The sequence below is a fragment of the Thermoascus crustaceus genome (assembly GCF_041956765.1).
Source record: "Thermoascus crustaceus strain CBS 181.67 unplaced genomic scaffold VTN00scaffold_1, whole genome shotgun sequence".
Classification (NCBI taxonomy): domain Eukaryota; kingdom Fungi; phylum Ascomycota; class Eurotiomycetes; order Eurotiales; family Thermoascaceae; genus Thermoascus; species Thermoascus crustaceus.
In genome coordinates, this window is record NW_027192527.1 from 1,296,817 (window position 1) to 1,318,440 (window position 21,624).

Consider the following 21,624-nt stretch of genomic DNA (forward strand, 5'->3'; position numbering starts at 1 on the left):
CTGCGCGTCCAGCAGAGTCGGAAAATCACCTGCGGCACAGGCCGGACGGACTCAACTCGCTGGATAACATCGGACAGGCCATCAGATCAGCATGACCAAGAAGAAGAAAGCCCCAAATTGCCTTGGGACGAAGACCGATGATGCTGAGGGCAGCCCTGCGAGCTCCCCATCGCCCGTTGCGAGCCTGCAGCCGTCCAAGTCCGCGTCGTCATCCAACAGCTCCAAGGCCAGGACCCCGGAACCGTCCACTTCGGCATTGATCATATGTCGCAACAAGTATGCACCTCTACACTAATTTATGACGTCTCTCATGGACTTCCGTGAATATCGGCGCCTTTCTCCCGCTGACATTGCTCTCCCGTTAGACATTGGCGCTACATTTCGTCGTTCCACGGCCCTTGGCTACAATTGCCGCCGGAAGTCCTGGAGAGTCTTGCATATAGCAACTATGTCTCCCCTCGACCGCGAGCCATCGACCCGGCCGTCTTCTTCGATCTCGTCAAAATACGCCGTCTGATCGAGGAAGCCACAAATCTCGCCGTACGAGCTGCCAACGGGACGACTTCCTCTTCGCTTACCAACGCCTTGAATGCGAACAATGGCCTCTTAAGCGGGGGAAGCGCTGCGGCCCTCGGGCTAGGGATTGGAGGGGCGGGGAGGAATACAAAGCTGAGCCGCGAGAGGAAACATCGGATGAGGGAGCATGCTACGCAGAAACTCTCCGATGCGTACCATCTGGACGAGATTGCGGCGAGCGTCGCGACGATGCAGTCCGCATCCGCGCTGGAGGAGGTCGCGAAACTCGTGCTGCAGCGCAACGAGGATGACGTCGATGCGAAATACGTCCATTTCTTCCACGAGAAGATTCCTTCGCGATCGCTGGCCCAGAGCACGAGTCTGCGGCCTCTGGACGAGGTCATTGCAAGTAGGCCTAATGAAGGTGCTCCCTTTCGCACGCGAGCGGTGACCCGGATATTCAAGGATGACTATGTGGGAGCTGCAAGAGATCTTACCGAAGCTCTGAGCATTTGTCGGCTATACTCAGCGCAGCACAAGGATAGAAACATGCAGCTGGAGTCGACAGAGGAGACTCGAAGGAGAAATGCATCAACAAGGGACTCCAGACGTGATTTGAAGGTGGACGAGAAAGATCAACCAGATAGTCTGGAGTCCCAGCTCTTGTTCCATCGCGGTGGCGTCTATCTCACAATCGCCTGCCAGTATATCAATGTCGCACTAGATGCGCTAAAAGTCTCGCAGCGTGAGCAGATATCTGTCGGCGATCTCAAGGAAGTGGATGGCAACTCTCCCACTCTCTCTCCAGCAGGAAAAGAGGCATATCGCAGATGGCTAGAAGCAAGAAAAATCGTCAAGACACACGCGAAACGGGCACTTCGAGATTATATGAGCTTTCTCTCTTACTTCGAATATACACCTGGGTTACCGTCCGAAGTAACGGAGGAGTTCCTTCGGAAGGTCAGCACCGCCGCGAGTGGTCTTACCAGATATCCGACTGCGCGTTCACCAACTAGTCCTGGCTTTGGACGAACCCAGCCTGATACAGCGTTGAAGGGATCCAACGTGCTCGTGACGAAGGATGACAGTGGACGAACGACGAATGGAGTCTCTTGCGAAGGCAGCTCCTACTCTTCTCTCCCTCCTGCCGAAATATATCAAGTTTCTACTCTATTTTCCGCGTTGCCTCCCGCAAATCTGCCTCCATACCCTGCGGAATCGCAAGCGGTCGTGCCAGTTGAGAAAGGAACCTCAGTTCCGCTGGCCGATATGGATCCTAAAATGCTTGCGAAGCACGATCGCCACGAAGCCATTACCTACCATCCTCTCCTCACCGATGCCTTACACTCCCTCCTCCTTTGTCACGCTCTCATACAGACATCACCGAAGGAACTCCTCCGCCATGCGCACATGGTCGCTCGCCTGGCTCGTGTATGCGACGGCTATCCCATATTCCTTGCGCCACGCTCCCCTGCCCGAGCAGACTGGATCGAGGTCCTCCTCCGTACGAACAACTGGATAAATCTCCAGCAGTCGTGGGAAGCACTGTGCTCGCCAGCCTCCCTTTCCGGCTATGCCGGAGGGGAGAAGGGGAAAGAAACAGAAGAGGCCCGCGAGCAACGCAAGCACGAAGTCATGCTTGACGCACTTTCGGATGACCGGATCCAAGACGAAGAAACCCTCCGGGCCGCTGTGCGTGCCAAGGGAAGGCGTACAGAGCAGCCAAGGAAGAATGAACTCGCCTCCGGAGAAGGGATCCCTGCTGCCAGGCGCTGGGCCCAAGAGGACGGTAAGGAATATCCTCTCACTACCGACAGAGCCACTGCCATCGCGAGATGGGTTTGCGAGGCACCTATAGGAGGAGGTGGTGGCGAAGGAGTAGGAGCAAACAAAAAGACCGGCAGTAAAAAGGCGAAGCTCCGCAAGGCCGCCTTGAACAGTAATCATACCCGACATTTGGAAGCCGGCTTACACGAACTCAGTCTTAATGGGGAGAATTTTATCGCTAGTTAATTCATCTAGCTAGCTACCCCTTGTAGTCTCTGTCTTCTATCGGCTCCGTTAAGGAGTCCTAAGTTCCCACATGTAGGGATCGATATTTTATGGCTTGTGAAACATATCACCCTCTCTGATCCGGTGTCTGAATGAGTTTTCTTTTTACTTTACGGGGCCATTGTTACAGTTATCATATGGGATTTGCAATTCTGAGGACATGGGAAAAAATGCTTGGATTGAGTCTATCTACCTAATCTACCCAGGTAGATACGTCGTATTCACAGATGGAAATGGACATGTCATGTCATGAAATGCGTGATGGCGACTAACTTTTCCACCATCTCTGTAGACACTGGCTGGATAGAAGACATCTGTATGTTTGGTTGAACCTCTTTCCATGTTGCGAGGCGAGGCACGACCCAAGAGGCCATGTCCCTATCCTTCTGTTCAACTCCGTTCCATTCCTGACGTATGGGTTTGTTTGATGGAATAGTATAATGAGCTTAAACTTGAATTCGTCATGAGAAGGTGGTTCCTGGTAAGCAGGCAAGGGTTAAATCAAAGAGAGGTAGGCTTAAGCCTCGCTCTCTCTTTTTCTTGCCAGGATCTTGACATGTGAAAACGGCTTGGTGTCTAGAGAAACAGAGGATCACAAGTCGACTCTGGCCTAAGTATGTACCTAGCATGCAAAGCAGATCATATTTAAGCCAGTCACTTTTGCTTTCCTTTCCTGTAAAGAGTTGTATAGACTTGTACATACTTTAATGGTAAAAAATATATGTGACATGATACCTTATGTGATATTTGGCGTTCGTGGTACAGAGCATGCTGAAAAGGATTTATGTGGTTCTGGATGTTCCCGGCATTCAGACTTTCTGTACAGTAAATCAGAGTGAGGCTTGGACTTTCGCTCTCTTTAGGTACTTACAGTCTGAGCTGAGGAGCAAAGCAAGGACGTTGCACTTCCTGTCAGGCGGAGCCTGATATGCATTTTCGTCTGTAAAGAATCAAGCATATAGTGGTCAACAAATTTCATTTATCAATAAAAATAGGTAAAACATAGCCCTCCCATTTTTAACCGTTCTTTCTTGGTACTTGGACCAGAGTGGGATCCACAAGAAGTTTTAGATAGGTCCTGAATTGACAATCCTGGGTAAGCCGTAGCATACCCGTACCGCGACCAACCTTGGTCTCGAAGAAGAACGTCGCGACCATCCAGCTCAGATGGTCTTCGACCGGCGTGTCCAGGACTTCGCTCTCGTTATTGTCTGGTTCAACGAGCCAGCTATGTACCTTGCAGTTCGCATCAGGTGGAGGCATATATTTCGTTCTTTCCTGTAAAACGTTATATAGAAGTCAACGAGTTCAAAACATGTGGCTTTGATGTTCCCGATGTGCTTCATCATTCACGCTATAAAGCAAAGCATAACCCCTCCCACTTTAACCACCGCGTCATCTAAACATTCTATCTCTGTGGCGCGATCTGCGTTGACTTTTACGGGCCGCAGGTTCTGTCTGTGTCACTGGGCCGATTTTGATAGACCGGAGTTACTATAAAGTCAGCTTCGATTCGGTCGACTGCTGGTGGGCTTTGGATGGATGGACGGAAGAGTTGGGGCGCCAGAAGTTTGCTGCTGCGAGATGTCTATGCTTTGCTCTCTTATTTATTGTCCGAGCGGCCGAGTACCTTGCAGTTCGCATCCAGTTTATTTTTAATTCCTGTAAGGAATTGTATAGTAAGCGGATAACAGTTCAATCTCTCGACTTGTTGTTCTGTTTAATGTTAGTCTCTGACTATATGAGACAAGCCCGAAGATTGACTCCACCCACCTTCTATGACAGCTTTCAGAATCCCAGAGGCAAGATTGCCTAGATCTGCCATGCCGCTACTATGTCTTCTTGCTTTTAGAGTAAACAAACGCTGTCGCAACTCTGTCTTCAACCCTTCAATGTGATCAACGCAACCATTTTGGTTTTTGTTTTTATTTCAAGAGTCAGGTCTTTTGAAGAAAAAGAAGAAAGGAAGGAAAGTCCTTATTTTCAGGTATTTTGTATTTTTCTAACCCATCTTGTGAGAACGACCTTTGCTCTTGTCCTTATTGGAAGCTAACGAGCAAGAAGGACACCATGTCCAGAAGTTCTTGCAGGACTGTTTTCTGTTCCCTTATGAATTAAGCCATTCTGTCAGCAAGAATATTATTCTTGATTTTATTGGGAGGTAAGAAACACAAGGGCCACATTTTCCGGAAGTTCTTGCAGGACTTGTGTCCTCTTATGACCTAAGTTAAGTCATTCTGCCAGAAAGAACCTTGTCCTTGTTCTTGTCGGAAGATTATTAGGAGCCTTCAGGCAATGTCCGCCGCCCTCCTAACAGTCTTCCCCTTTCCCGAAATTTTTGACATAGTTCCTAGAAAACCGCCTGTTCTTGTCCTTCTAGAGATGGATCCTCATCGTCCTTATCGCGATGAACATTTCTTAGCTTGCCAAGATCAGCCTTCAAGTTTTCCATATCGGTTCGCAAGGCTCCTTTTCCTCCTGTAGTTGGGCGATCGTCCTCTTTCTTCCTAACTTCCTGGAAGACTTTATATTGAAGACCGATGTATGCAACTCGTTCTTTTCCTCGCTCTAAGTAACTGACCACCAGGTCGTGGACTTTTTAAAGGGATTTGGTTCGTGCCTCGGTTCTTTGATGGTGTTTAACAAACTCCATCTTCTGCTTCATCCGAAGTTCGAAGTGTCCTTGTTAAATACAACCAAGAACAGCCGGTTTATTATATTTACCGAACAAGCGCACAATCCACCGTCAGGAACCGCTCGGGCCGGAATCGTTGTGAAAGGTATAGATAGGTACGGTACGGGTGGAGCTAAATGGCGGGCAGGAATTAATTTGATGGTGGGAATAAAGACAGTTAGTCGGGCCGTATTGTAGGCACTAGCTTCTGCTGAAGTAAACGGGGAAAAGAATGGCAGGTCACAGCCACAGCAATTGCAGGTCTCGAAAAGATCTGTCTGGAAATGACTGATTCTGTGGATCAATCTACTAAATACGGATGCTCAGAGCTCTCTCGCAAGTGCATGCATTTGTGTGTGTTCTTGGCATGAAAATGAAGAGTGAAAACAGATATTCTTCTTTTTCATTTCGTTTCGTGGGTATTTCTCTAACCGTGTATACAGCTTAAAGTGGGGTTGCTCCTCGACGTCGTGTCAGGGTTGTTCCAAGTGGAACTGTTGCCATTTATATCATATTGACAGGACGAAGTCTCAAAGATACTGTCCCGTATCGTGTGTTATACGTACCAGACAATATATAGCTTATTCTGTCCAATACCATATATCCCGATCGTTCTGAATTTGAAAATGATTTCAAGAGCCACTTCAACGTAAACGGAGAAGTTCTCGCAATAGGAGTCACACTGAACCAATTATTAATTTATTTAAAAATAATATTATTTTAAATGGGCAATTGAGAGATGCTCTGTGAACAGAGGGAGTTCTATTGATGCATGTGCCAATTTCTCTCTGCTTTCTATATTTTATTTTTCTCCTAAGCACAATTCGCAATTTTCGAATATATATACTTACGGCTCATCAGCAATAGGGACTGTCAGAGTCAGCCTTATTCAGCTTATCGACCTCAATTGTTTGTGTGCGCCTCCTCGAGCAGGGCAATGTTGATGAGAGGAGCGGCTGGGGCAGTTCTCCGCGATAAGGTGTAGCCATATTCCTTCGAGTTGGATTTTTCTTCTGGATGTCACTGTTGCTATTGTCTTCTTTTCCCTTATTTTTCTTTCTTCCGTTCACGTTAACTGTGCGGCATTTTAGCAGAAGCCAAATGGATCCAGTAAGTGTTTGCAGCTCTGGGAAGCCAAATCAATCTTGCTGAGTGAACGCTCTTTACAGCAGGACAAGTCAATAAATAAAACGATGCGGTCAAGGATGACGCTGAGAGTACGCTGTGGTTTCTCAGCAACACACAAAGCTGAACCCGCGGAAGGGGGTAGCCTTTGAGTAGTGCAATGTATATAAGAGAAGCTGCGAGCTGTCCACTCTGCAATGTTGAGTCGATCCTGTTTTTTTGTCGCACAATTGAGGAATCGATGACAGGGACTCTTTCCAGGCCGTGCATAAGATGCGTGACAAAGATGTTGTTTGCGACGACGAGAAATAATATAGAGCCACCGAGGCTTAATGAGGGTTCTTTGGGAGAGCAAGCTAAAAGGTTCAAGCAGGTGCTTGCAAGTTTCAAGTGTCGCAGTGCATAAGTTTATTCCACTAAGTCGATATGTTAAGCAGCACAAGTCTATAAGTAAAACCATGTGGTCAAGGACGAACGAGTCTAGAAAGACTGGTTGTTTGCAACCATGTCAATCTTATCCACCCTATCGAGTGGAAGTTGTTCCAATTTAGCAGGCAAGTTAAACATAAATAATCCGGGAGATATAGAAGAAAAAAAATCTGTGCTCTGACACTGTTCGTACTTGTCAGCGTCTTCAAGTTACTGCGTGGATGGTCCACTTGGGTAAGGCTTTCAAAATGTATCCAGTGATCGATCACTCTGTCTAACCACACCCACTCGTGAGGCATATCCTATCCTAATTTGCTCCTCCTCGTTCAGCTTTTCCTTTTTCTGAAGGAATTGCCATAGGCTATCTTGTTATTTCCGTAGGGAGCCGTCAGCCTTTGAAAGTTCTGTTCAAAGAAATTTTAGCTCATGTTCAACAGGATAGCTGTTTCTGTCTCTCAGTCAGATCCGTTGTCCATGGGGTTTTCATTTCCCCCTGCTATGCAAACCTTTGCATCAGGGTCAGTCAATCGGACCATAATTGGATCAGGATATTTCTCCTTTATTCTTCTGACCCGGGCACCTCCAAGTGCAACATTTAGCTAGCGCAAAGTGAAAACTCTATCAACAGCCTGCAATATATTGTCAGTCAGGCGTGCTGCAACGCCTCCTTTGTACCCTTCTAAATGAAGCCTTTTGTTGAATAAAAAAATTTTTTTTTGGTTGTCCAACAAGAGGAGCACTGTATCTATTTTTTTGGATTCTGAAACATAACAGTTCTTTAGTCCAACAACTTTCCTCGGGAGCGGAGATAGTCTTCAACAACTGAATCAGAATCAAGGCCCAATGTGCGAGTATTTTAAGAAAGATTCGACGGACGAGCGCTATGATGCATCTCTGGTCGATCGGGCAGTGAACATGTGTCTTGGGGGAAAGCATTGGCCAATATTCATGAGAGAATTGAATTCATTATTCCCTAGATCGGTGCCTTATTTTCGTGTTTACAGCAGCAGCGGCTGAAAGATTTGAGAATAAGACCGCCGTGGAGCGGAGGGGCTAAAAAAAGGGGAGCAAAAGAAATTGGCGCTGCTGGGAATCGAACCCAGGTCGGAACGGAGCTGCAGTGAGCCACAACGTTACGTGCTACCCCTACACCACAGCACCCAATTCGCTGGTAGAGCTGCCAGCTAAGAATTCAGATCTCCGAGAAAATCGAATGATCTTGTGCTCGGGTCCTCGAGATGATGATTCTCGATGCTCCAGTCTGAAAACTTCAAAGCTGGTTGAGCAAAAGATATCACGACAGTTGATACCTTGAGCTAGAGAACTATAGATTCTGGAACCACACATTTTTTTGTATCCTACAGAGATTATGTCCCAGCGGATAGTACGTTAAAAAATAAGAAAAAAAATGAAGAGCAGTTGATCACTTAACAAGCTCATCCGGTATGGTGTAGTGGCTAACATCGCTGTCTCTCACACAGCAGCCGGGGGTTCGATTCCCCCTACCGGAGAAACAAGAAATAAGTATATAAATATCTTTTTTCGGATTCTCTTTTTTGTGCCCATTATAACGAATGGTTAATTGCCTGTTGGCAAACTTGCTTCTGGTTCTCAGCATGTTCGTTGTCCGCTTGCGAGAAGTAGTAGCGGAAAATCTCTCTGTTGCCAATATCATCCATGCCGAATGAAGGTTTAATCCCTATTAGCGTCTTCTCTCCTGTGATGCTTGCGTTGCAGATCTCAGGATCTCAAGTGTTTCGGCACATGATCCTTTCAGAGAACTTGCACCTGGCGGTGCTGCCGCCGCTATTGAGAATGTAAGCATGTTTGCGGTATTTGAAGTTGTGGGTACAGGAAAAGTGTCAAGCCAGAAGCTGTCTAGAACCAGAAATAAGGGTAGAACCTTAGTGGTCCTCTTTCACTAAGCTTCTTTATTAAATCTTCCAATTTCTCCAGCCACAAGGATTGAAATTTGACGTCAAATCGTCATAACATCGTCATTATAAAGCAAAGTACGGGAATATCACCCGTGTGCTTTCTCTTTGATTCTGAACGCCGACGGCTCAAGCATGAAGAAGATGGACTGCACTCTAGAAGCAAGCCGCGTTGAATCTGTGAAAATGTCCGAACCTGAGCAATGCCATTTCCAAGGGCACTATTTGTGACAGGTATGTTGAGAGGACTAGGAGATTCTCTGTTGGCTGCCATTGAGAATGAAAACGTACTCTGTGACTGTCCCCCCAACATGAAACAAGCTCCTCTCTGTCGATAGAAATTACTAGGAAGAAGACCCAATACCTTTGAGTGATGAGAATCACAGATAACTGAAACTGGTCTCGCCTGGCAGCTCGCCAGTCCCATTCACATTGGCACGGTTGAAACCGAAGTAGGAATGTTCTCTCTGAATCGCAATAGCCAGGTATGTGTATGTTCCTGCTTCTTTGATTAGATTATTGTTGTCTCATTATTGAGACAGAAGATATATCAATAAGCAGGAATGAATCTATGGCAGTTCTCCCAGGCTCTAGATGTCAACAGAGTAACTCCAGGGAGCCCTGAGTATGGCAGGTGCCTTAAAATGATTCGCCTGGCCGAGTCCCTGCCCAGGACGAAGGTTTTCTGTAACTTGTTGCATCTGCCTCAGAATCAAAAAGGGCATCATTGACCTCCTGTCGAAACACCCTCCATGCTTTCCAGAACCTGAATGACTTGAAAATCCTGAAAGAAAACCAATGCAGCCTGCTCTCTCACCAGCTGAATAGCCTGAATGTGCATACCTAATGCTCTTTGGACCAGACTTCAATCTCAACGGGGATATGGAACATGCTCTTCATCATCTCCAGCGGCATTTTGGTGGGCCATCTTCCAGCCGGGCCGGAGCTTGGGCAGGATTTTGATATCTGGAAATGATGTTCTTTGTTCCGACATTTTGTTCACGGTCAGGCGCTCTAAGAGCCGCTGTTTTTCCGAGCGGTTTTTTTTGGATCCATAAAAATATATGGATACAGAACTCTCAATGAGCGATAGTGTCTCGGTCCGCATAGAAATATAAAGAAACCAATCTTGGCTTTGCAACGTCTCAATGTGCGCAGGAAGTGGAGTCGTGTTCCATCGCGAAAAGATTCAGATTCAGATTTACAACAAAAGATGTCGTACAAGGACTGTCGCCAGGAGGGTTGGAGCTAAAACCAGATGTGGCCCAACTTGACCAATTTCCAAGCAAGTCTCTCCTTCATATAAAATTATGTAAAGTTGCGCATCATCAAGGATCGAACCCGGTTGCGGGCCAACCAGACCCGACGGGAAGTTCCTGTTTCCCTTTATAACATCTCACCCAGAGGTGGTAATATAGCCAAAAGTATCGCATTCTCAAGTTCCGCTCTTCCTTCTCGACATGGCTATAGTCACATTCTTTTATAATTTGGCAATGCGCTTCCCTGACGTCGTCGCGGCAGCAGTTAGTCCACTGTCGGCCTATACGTCGGAAATCGCTGTCAATCATGCTCATTGATTGTCTCCTGTAATGGGATATTTCTAAGTTCTGCCATAAAATATCCACACGCCCACACGCATCGAATTGATCACCGTGGGTCGGAGTCGAAAACAATACCCCGAACTCGCGTCGTTCCTGCGAATAAGGGACAGTTGTCAGATTTATTTTGCTTTAGGATCTTACCTATGTCCCTGATCGAGAGACCGCTCGTTCATCTTCTGTTGCTTTGCTCTCCTGCTGCTTTCTGACGGATCTATATCAACGGCACGCCTTAAATTCGACGCCGTAGGGTTCGGTTCCAGAATAGAGCACACCAAGTGGCACATCAATATGGATTTCTTGCCATTTGCACATGTGTAGTCGACCCCGATCTCCAGAACGGGAAGATTCCTATACCGCATGGAAATTTCATATAAATATAAATTTAGGAAATTGGCCGAGAGCCAGTGTTGAAAACCAACCATAGCCAAGCATCCATCGGGGGTTCCTAATACAAGAAGATGGGGTTCCGAAGAGATGAACGTTCGAACACATCGTTTGGAGGTTCACGCCGGCAGAATTGACTGAATACGAACAGACCAGAACTTGGCACAGATCCTTTGTGGTAAACAGCTGAATCAGGTTTCCCCGATCAACAGTGTCAAGGTACGCCCCGAAGATTCGTGCCGCATAGCTTTGAGCGACTTGCTGGCTACTAACCAGAAATGTGTGAGCTCTTGTGCTTAGCCGATTAGTCCAAGGCTTTCTTTGCTGGTTTCCCTTTTTCATGATCGTTCTATAGAACACCGTCTGAAAGAGCTGGCGAGCAAGATAGGAGAATCCTGTGGACCGTGTATAATATGAGCATGCCATTTACAATCTCGCGAAGTTTCTGTCTAACAAAGGAAAAGATCTTATTCCAGACGGATCAGTTTTGAATAATTGTCTGGGTGCACTGGCCCTCACGTTTCCGGAACACAAGCTCGAACGACTCGATACCTCCCCAGGACACCATGCGTCCCAGCGAGTCGAGGAGCAGATCGCCCTACATAAACGATCATGGTTGCATGCAATGCTTCAATGAACAGACCAAGAGGGAAGAAGACACAAACATTGCTGTTATCCATCTGAAATTGTAAATATACGTTCGAAAAGCAGGTGAAGGCACGCACGAAGCTGACGGAGAGATGGTATGATGTATATCCCCTAAGAACCACTGTTCTGGCCGCTAGACGGGAGTCGACCACGACGTTTCATCGACTTTTTGCTTCATCTCATAGTTTTCGAGGTTCCGTGTATGCTAATGCATTTTGGAAACCGACGCACGGAATTCTAGGATCTATATCTGAATCCTACAATGATTTAAGGAATTCGAAGGGATTTACAATTAGTAGGGAGATCGGAGGCGCGATATTCCTGCTGTGAAAGATTTATACAAACAAGTACCCCATGATTGTGAAGAAAAAGCCTAGTACCCTTAACAATATACATGCACGAAAACTCCTCAACGCATCAGATGGTGGGCTATCGCCCTAAGATAAATGTCCTTGGTTTTGTGGATAAATAAAAGGGTAATTAGGTACACTAATCTAAGACCTGGACCAAGATCCTCGTGACTGGAACCCCCGCTTTGGAAATTTGCCATATCAAAAGGCCGACAGCGATTGGAAGTCCTAACGGATAGATGTGGCAGCATCCTGCAGCCCATTGAGGGTATACATAGATGTCGGATCTATATCGAAGAAGGAACATCTCTAAATCGAACATATATCATGAAGTACGGGTTAATTTTCTTGATGTACAGCTCTAAATTGGAGTGCATATTAAAAAAATTGTATCACCTTCTCGATGTATAGTTCGAGTCTACCTGGGCGATTGTCCCCATCGCCACCTAGTAGATAAACTGATATCCCTCTATGGTAGAACGAGTAGATATATCGAAGTAAGCCACGCTGTTTAGTCGAATTACTAGAAGATATGGCTCTATATAAGCAGGGCATCCAATTGATCGCATAGATCAGTAACTGTTGTAAGAAGAAAAGACGAAGTCAAGGGACCCAGCGGGGGATTTTATGCTTGGCTGGCCGGGGGGGTGGGGGGGGGGAGGTGTGAAAAGGAGAGGGTTTAGGGAATGGCACATTCACGTCTACATCGCCATCTATCGTCTGGTATCGTCATGTGAATGAACAGACCTTCACTAAGTCCCTTACCAGTCCAGCAATCAACGTGTAAATGACGCCCACCCGAGGACCAGTGAATCACCGGCCCTCCAGCTGGTTAAGTGACAGAATAGAGAAAATTGCCATGGAAATCATGTGCTGGTGAAGAAAGAAAGAAAATCATGAATTTTAAAAAGCATGTAGATGATTATCACCGCCTTTCATGAAGCATGCTCACGTGAATTGTAACTGGATGAATAATCAGAGCACCTTGCCGCTCTCAATCCCTTCGCACAGACCTGCTCGCCACTGAGGCCTGGGTGGCGCCTAGCGAATCAGAAACCGAATGCAGGACCTCGCTTATTCTAGCGTATTCCTCGAGGACCCACCCGAAGACATAAATACTGCCTTCCCCCTGCCGCCCTCTTGGGATTTCTTTTTCTTTTCTTTCTTCATACTTACCTTGTTTGGGTGGCCGCGATCAAGAAGGCGGTCCACCACGGAGTGGTCCCTGCATTGCACAGCGCGGCGGAACACTCCGTTCAACGGCCTTCGGGTCATTGACAGGCGTATTCTTTGGCACCCTTACTCCTTGAGAGTAAACCATTTTCTCCTTTTTCATCAGTCTTCTGGCCAGCGGCTGGAGGTTGGAGAAGAAGGGAGAGAAAATGTAGCGTATACCGCAAAGTTGCATGGGACTGTAACTTGTGAATAGAATGTGCAGCGCTACCTTCTATTGTGTCCTCTAGGTAGGAGCTAAGGACCGAAAATGCGACGTCCTCTACTACCAGGTTTAATGCTTGCTTTCTTAAGTTGAGTAACAGTAGCTTCGAGGAGCGTATTCAGATACTCCGTTGTACTTGTAGCAGCATAGCCACATCTTATGCACCTCGTGCTTAAGTCTATTAGGACTTCCGGGCTGTTACCCAGCTCCTCGCTAGTGGCAGTGCAGGCTTTGTTGAAGCGCTGAAACTCAAACGTATGACGTCGCATTTGCCACAGCTATCGCCATTCGAGGCGCTCATATAAAACACCTCTGTAGCGAAGTCCGGCAGGAAGACGGTGCTCTCTCTACGAGCAATATTATTGATACCAGTTTCTACGATCTATCTACCTTGTTTATTCCTTCGAAACCGCGCACTGTGGTGTAGAAGCGGGACAAAAAAATTCTCCAAAATCCAACTAGCTACCTCCAACCTTCCCCGCAATCCAACACACAGCCACTTTCAAAATGCCTGTTCCTATGCCAGCATTCCCCGACAAGAGCGAGTACGAATATCCGAAGAAAGATGAAGGCGTCCGAGACATAGGCAGCGCTGGAGCCGCGACCGCTGAAGCTGTCGCCTCCATTCGACGTTCGGGTGTCTCTCTACTCGGCTCAGGCAGCGGCGGCACGGTCTCCGCGCCGGGATATAACGCCGCGGAAAACGGGGACCTGCTGGAGAATGCACCGACGGAGGTCCAGATGAGCAAGGAGGATGCGGACAGACTGTACCAAGAACGGATGGAGGAGGAGTATGCTAAGAGGGAGGGAGGTGCGTGAGGAATGAATACTGTTGCGCCGCGATGTGATACGATATGACAAGACACGGCTGGGACGGGGAATATGTTGGCTTCATGGGTCGGATGGGATATCGTTTTAGGAACTTAATACGGGATACATACTGCTGGAAGATGATGGTCATGATGAGATGTGAACAGGCAGTGCCGCATTCGTCATCCCTGTTTCATACGAGTTTTGCCTAGAATTTATTTTCTAATTCTCTACTCCATGTCTTGGTCTACGGGGTAAGGACGCATTCCCATTTGTAGACTTATCATCTTTTAGGGTCGTTTCGGTATCCTTGTAGTTGTTTCAGCAGGGATAGGATAGCACTCCGTGCTCTGGATAGATAATGGGAGACAACGTGCTTCCCAACGACATCCTTAGGGTCTCTTTTATGAGATGCTTGTTGTTTATCTGGATAGACGATCTAGATGGCATCTAGGTAGAGATCTATCGAGACCGGTAGCGCCGTTTTGCTTCTATAGCAACAATAGCATCAAGGTTACTATATCCAAAAAAGGGAATGAATCCCTACAGCTACCTGGCTTAAACGTAGGCTAGCAGGGTAGATCTACGTATGGAGTAGTGTACTCCACACATATCACATTCTGGGAACTTTCACAGCTAATGACAGGCCAGGTACCCTGCAGTACAGAGTACCTACGAGTACAAAAACAGGAAGACTTCTAAGAAACTACGCTCTGTAGCTTGAAACCCATATGATTACTCCTTTGGGAAAGGGAAATTGCAGTCCACACATCAAGACTAAATAATACTGTGTCGACGTTCGACAAGAACAATACCAAGAAAAGCGGGGGGTTGCCCAGGCTGGCAGCTCGTCGACGGCGTGCTTAGCGTGTTCGCAACTCTGTAGACGCCTGAGTACCTACTCAGGCCCCCGAAAGAACATTCTCCTATTACCTATTACTTCCTCATACCAATTTTGTCTTTGCTTCTTAGGCTCGTCTAATTCGCGTACTCGTTCCATATGGCGACCATCTGTTTGTCCAATCAGAGAGCGATTCTGGACCATGACGACTGAAAGGGTTGACTCGACTCATTAAATGCTGCGACATGCGTAATCCTCCAGAGATCAGCGGGCTGAGCACCGCATACAGGGCAAAGAACCTCTCCAAGAACACAGTTCATTTAACTAACTTTCTTCGCAGACTGCTTTAACTTGTAGTGAAGCCGCGACACCTACACACCGGTACGGAGATCTTCTAGTTTCGGGTGCGTCTGGGCCATCCATTTCGCGATGTGAGCCATGGCGCCATTGACACTGGCGTCGCCAGCAGAACTATGCTCCACCAGCTCTGCCCTGTCAGTTGAACTCGGTTCTCTCCACATCTTTCGCCGGTTATGGCATCACGCCCCAGGATCTCCAGCGTGATTTGTCTGGGCGATCTGTGCTGAAACGAACCAGACCAGTGACAGAAAGCGGTGCTGGCGGATGATGGGTTGGATCGTGCCCCCCTGAAGGGGAGGGCTACCTATGAATTTCTTCAATGACAGGAAGAACCCCTCTCTTTGTGGGACTCTTGGAGGGCTGTGCCGCTTTCTGGGCAGTTATTTTTAACTGTTCCCTTTTCCCCAGATTGAGGCTCTGTCTGGAGTTCCCTGTATCTCGCAGCCTATTTATCGCCCGTTCTTTTCTATCCAGTTTGAACTGTAGCATTCTTTTGAGACATATCCTCCATTGCGCATACTTAGCCATTGCTATCAAGATGCAGTTCAAATCCCTCGCAGCCCTTCTTTTGTCCGCCACCGCCCTCGCGGCCCCAGAGCAGGTCGAGAAGAGACAGGACATGACGGATCTGTCAATGTATGTACTTTCATACATAACATAACTCCCTCATATATGCCGTGTAACTCGACTAACTGTTACTCCCTACAGCCCTACAGGCTTCTCCATCCACATCCCCCCACCATCAATCCTCTCCGTCCTGGAGACCGCCGTTCCGACCTCCGTGCTCACCGACCCGGCCGCTCGCGCATCCGTGATCAGCGAGATCCAGGCGGGCTCGACCCCCGGCTGGATCCAGAGCCTCCCTCCTGACGTGAAGTCCTACATCTCGACTGCGTACGTGAACCCAGCCGCCGCGACTTCTTCTCCCGCTCAGGCGACGGGCTCCAGCTCCGCCTCCCCGGGTGCGGCCTCGACCGGCGGTGCTGCGGCTGCTCCTACGGGTGCTATTGCTGCGAGCCTGGCTGGTGCCGCGGGTACCCTGGGTCTTGCGATCGCTCTGTGATTTGATTTTCTTTCTTTTATCCGGCGGGGCAGATACATGTTTTGGATTGGAATGGGTGTTTTAAGGGCTGGAGACTATCTTGATATCTGAACTCGAATTTACACATGCATATTTGGCATATTTTGTACCTAAACAGAGCCATATGTCTAGTTTGTGAACAATAAAAATACCCCCCGGCTGCTTCTGTTTGAAAGCACTTTTCTCTCTTGTTAGCAGTATAACGAAGCACAGAAACTCGGATCATCACATCTTCCCTGCGTAGGTAGTTTAGTTATCTTAGTCCTTTGAGTGTTCCCTATAGACATATTCAGTAATAAAATCACCCTCTTCTACGGGTACCTACTCCTAAAAGTGAGAAAAGAGCACAGAATCGATGAAAAATTCAATTGACTCGACAAGGAAAAAGTAGACACTACTGCGCTATAGCGCCTAATCGTGATGTACTGTACTGACTACTAAGCATCTATCTATCTATCTATAATTCTATCTAGCAAAAAACACATATTTACAGCGCATATATATCGATTATCTACTTTATTCCCCAGCCTTACTGCAGTACACCGACCGTTGCGGCACAATCTCCATCAGAAACCCCCCGCCTCCTACCCCGGATCGCTCCAAACACGCCACGACCGATGAAGAGACTACAGAAAAAAGCAGCAAGACAGCACTGTCTGAGAACCATTTACCAGAAGAAGACCCAAAAAAACCTTGTCTATTACTAAACAACCCTCTACAGAAGCCCTATCTCTATAAGACGGCTCATACCATACCCTGTTCCTCATCTAGTTACTACCCACCTCATCCACCTCAAATAGCCCTTCACTTGCTCCGGTGACTGGAGGACTACTTGCTGACTCTTTCTAAAGCGGATCCTGTCACTTCCCGCATTAACTAAACTGATACGGGACGGAAATGCTGGCAACAGTGAATACCGGCTGAGGGGAGGGAGGAGGACGAGGAGAGGTTTATTTTATTATTATTGAAAAGGGTTGGGGGGGGGGAGGCATTTTTTTTCCTTTTCCTTTTCCTTTTTTCCCCCTTCACTCGACCGCCTACAAGGTATGCTAGAGACGGATGTGTTTGGGTCACAGTACTGTTGTGCTAACTGGCCTGTTATCATGTGTTCATAAACATCATCGAACGAAAAGCTCCCAGGTAATCTATCATATGCCTCTATCTAATTTATACGACCGATTCTCTTACGACTGGATGGTCTGCGCCGTGCCTAGATAGATAAGAGGTTCAAGCAAGCAAGATCCTCCAAAGCTTGATTGGATACTTCCGTGAAGCTCGTCCTCTCGTAACCTATCAAAATCGTATTACTCAGAGGTAGCTATCGTCCACCCTCGAATTCCTTCTGTCATTGGAGAGTGACCGGACCGACGAAGAAATGCAGAGATATTATTAATGTGCTGACGACCCTGTGGATTCCAGCGCCAGCCTCGACCTACACCGCGTAACAAAGCAGACATAGTTCCGGATCCATATCCATGCAAAAAAAAGAGGCTCCTGCGCGCATCACCATGCATGATACGCGCGGGGTAGCGCAGCGGCCATGCATCTGAAACGGAAATCATCTGCACTGGATTCTCCATAGAGCGCGTCCGCAGTAGTAATCCGAAGACTCCTGTTGGCGTTTTGCCCTTGACGTCGAACGCGTCGGCACCCCACATCCCGAGACGTGCGCTGAGGCGGGTCAGAAAGCCCTATCACATAACGGCGGATGGCTTTTGCACAACCTTCGAGAAGCCTCGCCCAGCCAGTCACGCCGCGGGCAAAAGTCATGACAGGTTTTCCCCATGACAGCGATCCCCGACGGCCCATGCATGTTGCAGGCGAATGTCAAGAAAAGAAAGGGGTCGCCTCGCCGAATCGGGATAGGGACCGGGTGCTGACATTTCGCCCGGCGCTGATTGGCGGGAGCGCGACGGCGCAAACAACGAAAGAATGCTGCAGAGTATCACATTATGGCGAGGGGCAGGGGAGGCTGCTGGGTACGTAAGGATGAGGAGGCTGTCCACATAACTGGACCATGGGGCGTGAACCCTGTTTTGTATTCTCTTTGCTTTGGGGGAAGCATCCCGATTCCTCTCTTTTCTCACGCTCTTTGTTGTTTGTTGACGGGATACTCCTCCCAGTCGTGGCGCACATTACATAGTTTACTGCCACCTTGATGTCGCCCTGATTGCCACTCCATACCTGACTTTCTCAAGTTCCTTAGTCGAGGGACGCGTCTCGACATCCGTAAGGAATATGGCTCTTTTGTTCATCAAGCAGAAGTTGTTCCCGGGGAAAGAAACTCGGCAGAAGCCCTCCCCAGGTGAGCAGATACTCAAGGTTCCGTCGTCCCAGAGCTTGAGTGCGTATACCCCCATTGAGCGTGGAAGCCGGCCGCAGATGTATTGACAGTCGACCAGGACATCCTCTGCTTTCTCAGGTCGACGGAGAAAATGGCAGACCTATACGTGGAGACGATATAGAAGCTCAGCATGGCTTGTCGTACAGCACCTTCCCGACAGCCCCGTCGGACGTCACCGCAAGCTCGAGTAGCAATTCGAGGTCGAAAATAAATCCTCGAATCATAGCGGACGCGATCCTAGGGCTCTCAGACGGGTTGACCGTTCCTTTTGCGCTCAGTGCAGGCCTCTCAGCCCTCGGAGACACGAAGGTCGTTGTCCTTGGTGGCCTGGCAGAGCTGGCGGCGGGTGCAATCTCCATGGGTTTGGGTGGATATGTCGGGGCGAAGAGCGAAGCGTTAGTAGAACCGTAGGGGACGTAGACAAGCTCGTTGCTGACTGATCTCCCGACCGCAGAGAGTCATATGAGGCGACCGTACGGGAAACCAAGCATTTGATCGAAACGTCTCCCATTGAGACGAGCGCCATGGTCCGCGAGACGTTCATCACATATGGCATCTCGGAGGAAGCGATCGCCGAGATGAACGCCTCCCTTCACGATAACCCGGACCGGCTCCTCGAGTTCCTCATCGCGTTCCACCACAAACAGTCAGAGCCGGAGTGCAACCAGGCCTACGTCTCCGCCATCACGCTTGCGATCGGGTACTTTGTCGGCGGCTTCATCCCGCTTATCCCATACTTCTGTGTCAGGCGGGTCCTGACGGCGTTGTATTGGAGCATTGGCGTCATGGCGGTGACCCTGCTGGTGTTTGGGTACATCAAGACCTGCGTCGTCCGCGGCTGGCGCGGGACAGACAACGTTGTTGCCGGCATCAAAGGCGGAATCCAGATGTGTTTCGTGGGAGGAGTCGCAGCCGGAGCGGCGATTGGTCTTGTTCAGTTAATTGACGGCTCAGGAGGAAAGTGAGTTTCGGGGTTTGTCGGTTCAATCGTTGGCTTGATTGTTGGTTGGGGGGCCTTCTTTCTTTGCATGATATCCACGGCATAGACTTTGTTTCTTCAGTTTTCGGGTTAATAGATTTGGGCATGGGAAATGGGAAAAATTTTGACCAAGGTCTTCTCGCTCCTGTTCTCCTGGTACCTTCGTAGTTTCCACGGGTCGTCATATCACCCCCCCCCTAAACTTTCGACGGCACATCCTCATGCTCAGCCTCATAAACGATCATGAACCTCACGCGGCGAGCGCCTTCTCAACCAACCCCCTCGCCCGCTCCGACATCTCAATCCCCAACGCCAACTCATGCCCCCTGGGACTCATCTTCCCCCACGTCTTCCTCAGAATCCCAACGATCTTCTCCTCCTCATACCCTTTCTCCCTCTCAAACTCGTCAAACTGGTCATCCAAAAACACCAGACACGCCACGTCCTCCAGAGCCTGCGTCTCCGCGTCCTGCTTCAGATTCTCCTTGCGGACCAGCGCCGCGACTCTCGCTGCCTCTTCCGAAGAATAACCCGCCTCGAGACACATCTTCTCCGCCAGCTCGGCCTGGCGGTTCTTCAGGTGCGCCCGCCAGGAGAAGTACCCCGGTTTGGTCATTGGGTAGGAGGAGCGGGGTACTTCCCAGCGGCGGAGGTGCTGGGCGCGGATGGCGAGTTGGAGGATTTCGGAGGCGTAGGGGTCGCGGAGGGACAGGTATTTGGTCATTTTGTTGGCGTAGTGGAGTTCGTAGGGAACTTGCGCTCCGTCGATGGTGACCTGGTTGGGGTCTTCAGAGTGGGCGGAGTCGATGAGGTGGAGGGCTTTTTGGAATTTGTCGTTCGACATGATCAGAGGTTGAATTGATGGGAACTGATGTGGTTGTTCTGATCTTCTTTTTTTTTCTTTTCCTCCTCCTTTTCAGGCACTGGTTATAATGTTAAGAACAGTACAAAGAAAGGAAGCAGATCGGGATCTCGATCTTTCTCGCTAATCAGATCCCGATCCGGCACCCTTTGATACTAACCCCACCACCAGCAGAAGCCGGGCCTATCTGACTGCGGGTAATATCATCAAAGCCCGCAGATAATCAATGACCAGCATGCAGACGGGCGGAAGATGATTCGTCTGCTTTATGTCTGTTTGGAGCGCGCAGCCCATCAACTAGCTCCGAGATCCTTTCTAATCACACTCAAATTATTGGAACCGTACATGGTCAGCATACCAACCCTGCTGGGATACGGAACTACGCAATCCATCACGAGTCGTCGGGAATATTAAAAACCAGGCTGAAGTAGAGTGCTATGTAGTACAGACATGCTTCCAAAGTTGCGGTATGATACGATGGTAACCAATTCCAATTGATATAATTTTTCCAGGTATAATCGGAAGTCTAATCTCCTAGCAACCTATAAATACTACAGAGGTACTGTACTTAGCAAAGACAGGAGGAGTCTAATCTGATAGATCTCTCTCCTCTCCTCTTAAAGCTCCAATTTTTTTCAGGTGGAGGATGACAATCTCACGTTCAAAGGCCGAAAAAGACTAACTTAACCAACACGACCAATACTGAATAATTCCGAGTCAGAGCCATCCAGCAGACAACCACACGTCGGAAAATAAATTCCACCAGGGTTACTTGATGACTCAAGACACGAGACAGATAGACCGCTTGCACCTGCGGGGCCCCGGCCCCAAAACACTAATAGGGCCGAATGGGTAGAGCGCGGGCCGGTGGATTGGATTGGAAGCCCGTTGCATTAGCGACTCCAGAGATAGTTAAGTACGCACGGAGTATTGGACGTATATGAATAGTTTATCCCACTGTCCTACCATTCTACTCCGTACCTACTTACCTAACGTAAAGACCGACCGCTTCTGATTTCGATGCTTACTTATACACCCATATACACTGTACAATCCGCTCCTTTTTCTGTTCACGAATTGATTTGATAACGAACTGAACGGATTACATGCGTTGATTGAGAAATTCTGAAGCCTGCAAGCTTTCTACTTATCTAGTCTATTTAGGTATGTATGTACAGTACAATAATGGGCCTGGG

At 48.4% G+C, this 21,624-nt stretch overlaps 6 protein-coding genes and 2 non-coding genes across 8 annotated transcripts; 5 read left to right on the plus strand and 3 right to left on the minus strand.

Moving 5' to 3' along the window:
• Positions 1 to 91: 91 nt before the first annotated feature.
• Positions 92 to 2,529, plus strand: VTN00DRAFT_459 (uncharacterized protein; the record flags this gene model as incomplete). The annotated part of the gene is made up of 2 exons (XM_069431029.1): positions 92 to 276; positions 366 to 2,529. 2 exons carry the CDS (start codon positions 92 to 94, stop codon positions 2,527 to 2,529), a joined length of 2,349 nt encoding a protein of 782 aa, XP_069291167.1.
• Positions 2,530 to 3,377: 848 nt separating this feature from the next.
• VTN00DRAFT_460 (uncharacterized protein) lies at positions 3,378 to 3,831 on the minus strand (the record flags this gene model as incomplete). Its single annotated transcript, XM_069431040.1, has 3 exons — positions 3,378 to 3,382; positions 3,440 to 3,508; positions 3,681 to 3,831. The coding sequence occupies 3 exons, from the start codon at positions 3,829 to 3,831 to the stop codon at positions 3,378 to 3,380; spliced, it is 225 nt and encodes a 74-aa protein (XP_069291168.1).
• Positions 3,832 to 7,874: 4,043 nt separating this feature from the next.
• Positions 7,875 to 7,957, minus strand: VTN00DRAFT_t44. The gene has a single exon. It is a non-coding gene; the product is annotated as a tRNA-His (tRNA).
• Positions 7,958 to 8,235: 278 nt separating this feature from the next.
• VTN00DRAFT_t1 lies at positions 8,236 to 8,307 on the plus strand. The gene has a single exon. It is a non-coding gene; the product is annotated as a tRNA-Glu (tRNA).
• A 5,351-nt stretch (positions 8,308 to 13,658) lies between these two features.
• VTN00DRAFT_461 (uncharacterized protein) lies at positions 13,659 to 13,970 on the plus strand (the record flags this gene model as incomplete). Its single annotated transcript, XM_069431051.1, has 1 exon — positions 13,659 to 13,970. The coding sequence occupies one exon, from the start codon at positions 13,659 to 13,661 to the stop codon at positions 13,968 to 13,970; it is 312 nt and encodes a 103-aa protein (XP_069291169.1).
• Positions 13,971 to 15,700: 1,730 nt separating this feature from the next.
• On the plus strand, positions 15,701 to 16,225 carry VTN00DRAFT_462 (uncharacterized protein; the record flags this gene model as incomplete). Its single annotated transcript, XM_069431062.1, has 2 exons — positions 15,701 to 15,798; positions 15,871 to 16,225. The coding sequence occupies 2 exons, from the start codon at positions 15,701 to 15,703 to the stop codon at positions 16,223 to 16,225; spliced, it is 453 nt and encodes a 150-aa protein (XP_069291170.1).
• A 2,256-nt stretch (positions 16,226 to 18,481) lies between these two features.
• VTN00DRAFT_463 (uncharacterized protein) lies at positions 18,482 to 19,552 on the plus strand (the record flags this gene model as incomplete). Its single annotated transcript, XM_069431073.1, has 3 exons — positions 18,482 to 18,587; positions 18,646 to 18,982; positions 19,042 to 19,552. The coding sequence occupies 3 exons, from the start codon at positions 18,482 to 18,484 to the stop codon at positions 19,550 to 19,552; spliced, it is 954 nt and encodes a 317-aa protein (XP_069291171.1).
• A 264-nt stretch (positions 19,553 to 19,816) lies between these two features.
• Positions 19,817 to 20,410, minus strand: VTN00DRAFT_464 (uncharacterized protein; the record flags this gene model as incomplete). Its single annotated transcript, XM_069431084.1, has 1 exon — positions 19,817 to 20,410. The coding sequence occupies one exon, from the start codon at positions 20,408 to 20,410 to the stop codon at positions 19,817 to 19,819; it is 594 nt and encodes a 197-aa protein (XP_069291172.1).
• Between the last annotated feature and the right edge of the window lie 1,214 nt (positions 20,411 to 21,624).